Source organism: Asparagus officinalis, chromosome 10, assembly GCF_001876935.1.
Source record: "Asparagus officinalis chromosome 10, Aspof.V1, whole genome shotgun sequence".
NCBI lineage: Eukaryota > Viridiplantae > Streptophyta > Magnoliopsida > Asparagales > Asparagaceae > Asparagus > Asparagus officinalis.
The window spans coordinates 72,391,607-72,401,589 of record NC_033803.1 but is presented as its reverse complement, the minus strand read 5'-3'; the positions used below and the strand labels follow the sequence as shown (position 1 = coordinate 72,401,589).

General features: G+C 42.8%; 2 protein-coding genes across 2 annotated transcripts; one reads left to right on the top strand and one right to left on the bottom strand.

The window, feature by feature from the left end:
* LOC109825885 (cyclin-dependent kinase inhibitor 5-like) lies at positions 299 to 3,423 on the top strand. The gene is made up of 3 exons (XM_020392793.1): positions 299 to 702; positions 2,808 to 3,011; positions 3,111 to 3,423. The coding sequence occupies exons 1-3, from the start codon at positions 413 to 415 to the stop codon at positions 3,175 to 3,177; spliced, it is 561 nt and encodes a 186-aa protein (XP_020248382.1). The 5' UTR covers positions 299 to 412; the 3' UTR covers positions 3,178 to 3,423.
* LOC109825970 (probable leucine-rich repeat receptor-like protein kinase At1g35710) lies at positions 3,683 to 6,386 on the bottom strand. Its single transcript, XM_020392902.1, has one exon. It carries the CDS (start codon positions 6,352 to 6,354, stop codon positions 3,709 to 3,711), a length of 2,646 nt encoding a protein of 881 aa, XP_020248491.1. The 5' UTR covers positions 6,355 to 6,386; the 3' UTR covers positions 3,683 to 3,708.

Here is a 9,983-nt window from a genome sequence, read left to right as displayed (position 1 = left end):
AAATAGGAAACCTGCGTATGCAAAAAACCCGTCGTAAGTCGACTTAACAGAGCTCACAAGTCGACTTGACAGAGAGAAAATCAACAACTGGAGAACACTTCATAAGTCGACTTAACAGACTGTTAAGTCGACTTGCCATAAGTCGACTTAACAGTCATGCTAAGTCGACTTGACAGATGCTAAAATCACAATTCGGCTGCAGATCGTAAGTCGACTCGTGCACAGTGCATGAGTCGACTTATGCCAGTTTTTCTGGTTTTTCTGATTCTTTTCCTGATTTCTCCACATCCTCAACCTCAATATAAACCAAGCTCCCTCCCTCCTCTCTCTCTCTCTCCTCTCTCTCTCTCTCTTAACGCGTCCTCCAGTTTCTTCCATTTTCTCGCTCTCTCTCTATAGAGCCAAAAGCTCAATGGGCCGCTACATGAGGAAGACCAAAAGCGGTGAGATCGCAGTAATGGAGCTCAGCAGCCCGCAGTCAGCCGTCGGGGTCCGAACCCGGGCGAAAACCCTAGCCCTCCAGCGCCTTCAGAGCGACTCCTCGTCTTATCTCGAGCTCAGAAGTCGCCGCCTCGAGAAGCCCAAGGAATTGTGCAGGGAAAGCCCTAATAAATCCAAGTCAGCGGTGTCTAGCCCTAGCTCGAACGGGGAAGAGGTCGAAGCTTCGTTTGGGGAGAATTTTCTCGATTTTGACCCGGCAAGGTGCGATTTTTCTCTCGTAGTCTTGGGCCTTGGGAGGTTTCTGGAGATGGGTTTTCCTTAGTTTGTCGATTTGTGGAGGAAATTTCGCTCCTCTTTAGAGCTGTAGAGTTTTAGAGCCGGTTCTTTGCGAATTCTTGGAGCTTCATGCCCGTTTGCTGTTACGTTAGTGTGATTAACATTTTTTTGGGTCTCGTTGGGATTTTGAAACGCGCCTCTTTTTTGTCTGTATAATTTGTGAAGGTTTTTGGTTAATTTATGTTTTTTTTCGAAGTTTTTGGAAATGGGTTTTTGTTAGTTTGATTATTTCTGGTGGAAATTTGTGACAGTTTTTGGTTTTTTATTTGTCTGTAAGTTGGAAAATGTTGTTTTCTAAATCTTAGTTTGGTATTTCTGAGTTCTTTCTCTATTGATATTTCGTTTTCGAGGTTGAAAAAAAAATCTTTTCTTTCCTTCTCATTTCAATTATTTTTTTCTATTTCCATTATTTCAGTTGTCTGAGTCCTCTTCCTAAAACCGAGCACTTCAAATTCATTTATAGCCGGTATCTTTTTATTGTATTATTATTATTTCTTAGGGGCAGTTATAATAAAAAGAGGCCATTTGCAGTTTTTTTTCCCCCCCTTTTTTCACTTCCCCCACTGCTATCAGTTGATTCTTCTGATGAATTGTACGGTTTGCACCGACCTTTGAACACCATCTTCATTTCAATATTGAAATCTTGCTCTATTTCAGTGGTGTGATTTCTTGTAGGACCTCCTGCTTTGATGCTCATTTATTCCTGCTAGCGGGTTTCTTTGCATCTAACAATATCTGAACTCAATGCTTGTCTGCTCTTTTAGTTCAGTCTGAGGATTAGTCAGTGCTTCACTCCAGTGACATCTCATCATTTTTAAATGATCATTAGTTGTGTGGTTCTACTTCTTGGCATATTGTATGATCTCCGCAATAAAATGTTCTGGCTGAAGTTTAAATATAATTCACTAGGCCTCAGCTCAGTGATCTTAATCTAGTTGAAAGATTATCCTGCTAACTTATTTGCTATCCTGCTAACTTATTTGCTAGTGTTAGTTCCCCGTACCTTAGAGTTTTGATGCATAAGTATAAATTTCAACCGGATAAGTCGCTGTTTTTGTTGATGAAGCAATGGCGAAGCGTTTCACGGTTCTTGTGACAATATTTTTGGCATGTTGATTCTTTACATTCCCCCGACACCGTCTAGCTGGTGCCGTATGCTAATTATTGTGACATTTGTGTAGTTGAACAGTATGTTGCTCAGTTTCTTTTGGAGTGTTGTGGTATTATTTCTTCCTCCAAAAAAAAAAAAAAAAAAAACGGGTTTTTTTTTTTCCCCCAAAAAAAAAAAAAAAAAAATCAGAGTCGGGCCATGCATGCTCTAAATTTGTTTGCATCTTATTTTACCATGCTTTATCGACCGAGGATGAGGTTTTGAAGAAATTTTCAAAACAACATCAAACCATGTTTTAATTTTCAAAACCGACCCACTTTTTTTCTTACCAAAATCGACTCACTTTTTGCCATTCGTCGAGTGACAGTATCGTCGGGTCAGGGTTGCTTGCCAGTTATGTTGTCTGCGTTATTTAATCTTTGGGAGTCTTCTTTAAGTGTTTTGGTTTCCTCATGTGACTAATCTTTGGGCGAAAAAAATCGTATAGGAATTTCTCGGTATCGTTTTTAAATCAGTGCATCAACATTGTGTGCCGATGCAATTAGAATACAGTGCAATCATCCATCGATTTTGAAATCTGTTCTAGGACACATCGTGGTCTTCTTCCTCCCTATGTGATTTTCTGTAGGGGACTGTATAGGATTTCCCGCATATTTTCGCTACGAGCAGACTCATTCTTTAGGTTAAGATTTTTCTAAATTTGCTCAGGTGAATATCTTTGTTATGATCCTTCTGTTGTTCTCTTTTTGTTTATCACTGCATTTGTTTTAGGATTAAAAAAAGAAAAAAAAACATTTACTGGTAGGTTATTCTTATATATCTTTTTATGTGACTGCAGCGTAGTTTGGCTGCTGGTAGATATTTGCTACTGAGAGGTGATCAAATTGATGGCTTGATGTGGCTTATAACTTAATTGCAGGAACATTAGGGAAACAACACCTTGCAGTTTGATTAGGGATCCTGACTCAATACCAACTCCTGGCTCTACGACGAAGAAATCCAATAAAAGTAGTAATCGCCGAAGAACTCACAACTCAATTCACCAAAATATCCCGAACACCCACGAGATGGAGGAGTTCTTTGCTTGTGCCGAGAGATTTCAACAGACAATATTTACCGAAAAGTATATCTCTTCTCCATTATTTCACGGTTAAAAACTATCTTTCTTATTTCCTGAAACTCTTATCATTATCTCATGTTTTGTTTGTGTTACTTGGTTCAGGTACAATTACGATCCTGTGAATGACTGCCCTCTCCCTGGTCGATATGAGTGGGTAAAAGTGGAGTAAAGAAGCGTGTAATGATCTGTAAACGTACAGAATTCATGAGTTACACCTAGAATTCAAGAAGACGATTAACCGATAAATTCAAGTGTATCTCTAACAGATCATTGTAGGTGGGGTGGGGGTTAGATAGCGTCGAGGGGGGTAATTAACTTGTTCAATTTTGCTGATGTAACTCCATGCTAAGTTTATGTTTCAGTTAATGTATTGTGGGAAATAAAATGTCGCTTTTGCTCTGTGTTTTCAGATTCATCCTTTTTCCCCCCTCTCTCTCCTTGCGAAGAATGTTTAATTCATTTCAATCCAAGTTTGTGATTTAAAAAAAAAAACTTAAAAAAAATATGAAATTCATATTATGTTCAGTTCTAACATTGCCTAGAGATTCATTAATCTTACAATCCAGGCCACAAGGTTAGCAACTAGATTATGCTGATACATATTTAAGAAAGGATTTCAAACCATCAGAAGTCCACGGAGCGATTACATATGCTCAACTCTGTAGTTATTATAATGCGCTTCCAAAGTAGCTCACATAGTTTAAGTCATAGTCATTGATTTGTATATCGTATCCTGCACATCATCAACAAAAGAGAAACAAGCAACTCTCCAAGACTTCTTGAAAAACAAAGCACCCCAAAATCCCCAAGATCCAACTACAAATCCTGCTGCCGTGCACACAAATACCCCTTTGATCATCTCAGCATCATCATCATCATCATCATTTTTATCCTCATCAATGCCGCGGGGTTCTCCGGTCTCATCACCTGAACAATTTTTCGTCAGTGGTGCTCCACAGAGGCCAGGGTTGCCGATATAAGATTGATTACCGAGTGTTTGGAGCTGAGGACCTGACGGGATTCTGCCGGACAAATTGTTGTGCGCAAAGCTTAGAGAACTCAGAGTGGTTATACCCGAGATGCTGGGCGGGATTCTACCCAAAAGCTGATTTCGTGATAAATCCAGAGATTCTAACCAGTGCAAGTCGCCGATTTTTCCAGGTATTTTACCTGTCAATTGATTCCCTGACAGGTTGAGAAAAATCAATCCAGAGAGAGTTGTGATGCCTTCAGGGATGTCCAGAGTGAGTTTATTGTTTGAGAGATCGATCGCCACTACAAGTGGAATTAAACGGTGAAATTCAAGCTCTCTATTTTTGGAAGACACTGGGACGGTTTCCTCGTATCTGAAGTCAGGGAACCTGTACGGCTTGTACAAGTTCCCCATTGTCGTTTCTCTTTTAGTCATTGCCGTGAGATTGCTGAGATTCGTAGGAATTTTTCCCGCAAGGTTGTTGTTTGCAAGATCCAAGAGTTGGAGGGAAACAAGCTCGCATAATTGTTGAGGAATGCTGCCGCTGAACTCGTTGGAGCTTAGGCGAAGGACCTTCAGTGCTGGAAACCTTGCGTCAAGCCATGACGGAATATTTCCATGGAAGCGGTTATCCCCGAGATCAAGAATTGCAAGTTTCTCGCAATTTCTCAGCGATAACGGGATTTCTCCTGTGAAATTGTTACCGTTGAGGTGCAGGGACAATAGAGAAGTCAGATGGCCTAGTGAGCTCGGTATCTCTCCTGACAGGCTATTGTTTGCGAGGTTCAGCACTTTCAAAACTTTCATTTGCCTCCAACATTTAGGCAAATACCCAGATAAGTGATTGTTTGAGATATCCAAATATTCTGTCAGAATCATGTTACAGAAGAAAGGAGGGATATTTCCGTGGAAATGATTGTCAGAAAGAAGCAAATATCGGATGCATGGCAAGCCTGTGAGATTCTTTCGGTCATCTGACACAATACCTGTCAACTTATTTGTGTGAAGGAACAATGTTCTGAGAGTCTTAAGCTTCCATATTTCATCCGGGATTGAACCAGAAAGAGCGTTATCTTCTAAACTCAATTCTAACACGTTACTCAAGTTTCCGATTTCAGGAGGAATTGAACCTGAAAGATTGTTACTATAAAGATACAGATACTGCAATTTCGTTGCCAATCCAATCTCAGCGGGAATCGTTCCGTAGAACGAATTGTTCTGCACCTGAAACGAAACTAGACCATGCCAGTTCCTGAACAAGTCTGCGGGTATCTCTCCAGACAACAAATTGCTCGATATCCCAAAATCCGTCACTTTTGTCAGGTTCGAAAAAGACGAAGGTAAGCCACCGGTGAGATAATTCAGTGAAAGTTCTATATTTTGGAGATTAATACAGAAACCAAGTTCAGGAGGTATAGTTGAGTTGAGTTCAGATAATTTAATATCAATCCTTTCCAGGTTCTTCAACTGGCCTATCGAAGAGGGAATCGCTCCTCCAAACGAATTGTTGCCAATTTCAAGCATTCGGAGACTGGTCAACGATCCAATCTCTGATGGTAGTCCTCCAGTGAAGTTGTTGTTACTGATCCGAATCTCTCGTAGGCTCGATAACTTCGTTAAGGAAACTGGAATTGGTCCTTGCAAAAAATTATTCGTCAGGTTCAGATACTCTAGATTAACCAAATTTGTCACTGATTCAGGTATCGGACCTGTCAGCAAGTTAAATGACAGGTCGAGAAACATCAAGTTCGTGCAATTCAGCACGAAAGGAGGAAACCCGAGAGTGAGATTATTTTCAGAGAGGGAAAGATAGGTGAGTGAAGGCAAAGGGACAAGCCTGTCGTAGTCTGGATTTTCCAAATAGTTTACGCTGAGGTCAAGATACCGTACCTTTCGAAGATTACTTATCTGATACGGGATTTCTCCGACTAAGTTGTTGATGTTTAAACGGAGGTCAATGATCTCCGAAAGCTCACCAATTTCAGGTGGCAGAGAGTGATCAAAGTTATTGCGGCCGAGGTCTAATGAGGTGAGCTTGGACAATGCCGAAATGTTTGCAGGAATGGAGCCGTATAAGAGGTTGGAGCTGAGATTGAGGAGGGTGAGGTTGGGGAGTGAGGAGAAGTTGAATTCGTAGAGAGTGCCATTGAGGTTTGCGTCGGGCAGACTGAGCTCCACGACACTGCCAGCACCGTCACAGGTAACGCCGAGCCATCTACAGGGTGTTAAGTTGTTCAGGGACCAGTCTTTGAGAGATTCGGGTGTTAGTAAACTGTTCTTCCATTTAAGGAGAGCTTCTCCCTCTGTTTGAGCTTTGGTTTGAGTACAGGTGAGAATGAGAGAGAAGAAGAGGAGACCGAAGAGTGTTTCCATGAGGGCACCAAAAGAACAAATAAAGATTTTGTTCTTTTGGTTTTACAGGGAGAATTCAGAAGGAAAAAAAAATTATGTTTGGCTATGCATAGACTGGTTAGAATATAATTGGTCTTATCAAGTTATGTTCATGTAAACTGTTGTGAATGAAAACCCTTATTCATTATGAGATCTCTTGGGCTTTATATAGGTCCTTACACAAGTTACAAATAAGTCCCTAACTAATACTAATATATCAACACTCCTCCTCAAGATGGGCGAAAGATATCTACTAAGCTCATCTTGTCACATCCTCTAATCATATCTACTGAGCTAAGTCCTTTAGTCAGACAATCTGCTGCCTGGTCCTTAGTCGAAACATGACTTAGCTCCAGTAGTCCACTATCCAACTTCTCTTTGATGAAGAACCTATCGATCTCGATGTGTTTGGTTCTATCATGCTGCACCGGGTTGTTGGAGATACTGATGGCTGACTTGTTGTCACACCACAACTTCATCTTAGCTCCTTGATCCAGCTTCAGCTCTACCAGCATACTCTTTAACCATAGCAACTCAACAACTCCTAAGGCCATAGCTCTATACTCTGCCTCAGCCGTCGATCTCGCCACCACCGACTGCTTCTTGCTCTTCCACGAGACTAAGTTACCTCCTATAAAGATGCAGTATCCTGAGGTGGACCTCCTGTCATCAGCACAGCTAGCCCAATCAGAGTCACAATAGCCCTCAATGCTCATGTGTTCATTCTTCCTGAAGATTAGCCCTTTTCCGGGGGCATTCTTCAAATACCTTAGAATCTGGTACACTGCGTCCATATGACCCTTCCTTGGATCATGCATGTAACGACTCACCACGCTTACTACAAAAGAGATATCGGGACGTGTGTGACACAGATAGATCAACCTGCCCACCAGCCTTTGGTATCTGTCACGATCAACTGGTTCTCCAGCTTCAGCACCCAGCTTAAACTTCTGGTCGATCGGTGTAGTTGCAGGTTTGCATCCTAACATTCCTGTTTCTTTGAGAAGATCCAGTGCATACTTTCTCTGGGATAGGACGATCCCCTCCGCTCCTCGAGCTATCTCTATTCCAAGAAAGTATCTAAGCAAGCCAAGATCTTTCACCTCAAATTCCTTACCCAGTCTCACTTTGAGTTGGGCAATCTCCTTCTCATCATCCCCTGTAATAATCATATCATCCACATATACCGCAAGCATAGTAATGTGGCCTCCACTCCGTCGAAAGAACACTGTATGGTCGGCGTTGATCTGTTGGTATCCCATACCAATCATAGCCCTTCTGAATCTCAAACCAAGCACGAGGAGACTGCTTTAGCCCATAGAGAGACTTTTTCAATCTGCAGACCTTTCCCACTGTCTGATCTGTACCGAATCCTGGTGGTATCTCCATGTATACTTCCTCCACTAGATCTCCATGAAGGAATGCGTTCTTCACATCTAGTTGGTGTAGCTTCCATCCGCCATTTACTGCCAGAGAGATTAAGGTCCGAACAATACCCATCTTTGCTACCGGTGCAAAAGTCTCATCGTAGTCGATGCCATATGTCTGACTATATCCTTTTGCCACCAAACGTGCTTTGTAGCGCTCAACCTGTCCATCTGGATTCTGCTTCACAGTGAAGACCCACTTGCATCCAACTGCTCTCTTCCCTTTTGGTAGTTTTACTAACTCCCAAGTGCGGTTCTTCTCAAGGGCCCTTAGCTCTTCGTGCATAGCAGCTTTCCATTTCTGGTCCTTCTTTGCAACCTGCCAATTGTTAGGTATAGTAACAGAGTCCAGTGATGCAATGAATGCTCCATGTGCAGGGTGGATGTTAGAATATGATACAAACTGAGCAAGATCCCAACCATATCTATCGGGAGGATTTCCCGCATTACTGCGAGTAGTCCTCCGTACGGTTATTGGTGTGGGATGAGTAGGAAGAGGAATGGAATCACATTGAGAGGAATCTGGTGGTGTAGGTGTCTCAGGAGTCGGGGCAGGCGTTGGCAAGGGACTTGGCACCAGTGGCACTGTAGGTACTGTTCCCGCAATTTGTTTCCCCTTCCTACTATAGGTAAGTAGTTCCCCCTGAGCCGTTGGTCTAACACCTCTTGTCTCATTCTCCTCTTCTTCTTCATTCTCTTGCTCCTCCTCAACCAAGTCTCCTTCCCAAGGAATCGTTACGGATATTGATTTTTCTGATCTCTCACCATTCTTAGATTTTGATTTCTCCATATTTACCATTCTCTCACCATTCTCCTCCTCTCGCCTCATACTTCCAGTATTAGGCGAGTTACCAACGGATGAAGTTACCTTTCGGGTGTACTATGGCTCGAGTTCTCAGAAGTGCACGTCCATGCTCACAAACAACCTTTTCTCCACCGGGCTCCAGCAAACATATCCATTCTGGGTAGCAGAATATCCTACAAAGATGCATTTCACAGTTCTAGGGGCAAGTTTCCCGACAGATGGCCTGTTGTGCTTCACAAAGCACACACAGCCAAACACTTTAAGTGGAAGAATCCCACCATTATCTCCCTTCAATGTCTCACACGGAGACTTCCAATCCAACACTCTCGAGGGCATTCTGTTGATCAGCGCTGCTGCGGTCAACACTGCTTGCCCCCACAATGTTTTTGGGACATTCATAGAGATCATCATGCTTCTAGCAACCTCTAAAAGATGTCTGTTCTTCGATGATTCGAAACCCTAAGTCAACACAATGTGACGGAGGTAGTTCAAGGTCAACTCAATGACACGAGCCAAACTCAATTCATCAGCTGCAGACTCGAGACTCCGACGACGGCCAAGCGATAAACGCAGCGCCGGAAGAACTTCGGCTATTCGTCAAAGCATCGAATAGACCGAAAATCGAAGGAGCCAAGAGTTGAAGCTAACTACAGGTCTTTACGCCGACTGAAGGTTAGACCAATCACATCCAAAGTATTCCAGCCTCTTCTATAAAAGAAACGAGTCCGGAACGCTTTGGAGGGGGTATCTGTAGGCATCGAAAATTGCCTATAGGTCTCCACGAACGGTTCAGTGTTAAAGAGCGACGATGAACGTCACTATCCGATCCACAGGAGTTCAATTGACGTCGATGAACGATTGAAGTGAATCGACGAACTACGTGAGCTGATAGGACTTCTGAACAACGAAGACCCGGGCCAATCGGAAACCCGACGATGTTCACAAAAAAGGACAACGCCCTTCGAGTCTCGTTCATTCGACAGATAATCCAACCATCGGAGCAGATAGAACTCTTCGTCAAGCTTCCAACGCACTTGGAATCACTCAAATCCGAGTTCGGACGAAGAATTTACGATCTGGAATTTTGGAGAGAAAGAGGCGAAGCCCTGCTGCAGTGAAGAGTGATCGAGCACTTCAGGGGAATTCTTCATCAGATCTTCATCACCCGTGTGTCCGTTCCTTAGTATTAGCCCTTGGCGTTAATACTAAGAAGAATTAATATCTCGCTTTAGCCGAGATAGACGCTTCAAAGCTTCTAGATCTCTCGCGGATCGACGAAGCTCTGTCCGATTTTTCTGGATCAGAAGTTCCTAGATCCCCTCGCGGATTGACGAAGCTCTGTCTGATTGATCCGGACCAGATCTGATTGCCAGGTAGTC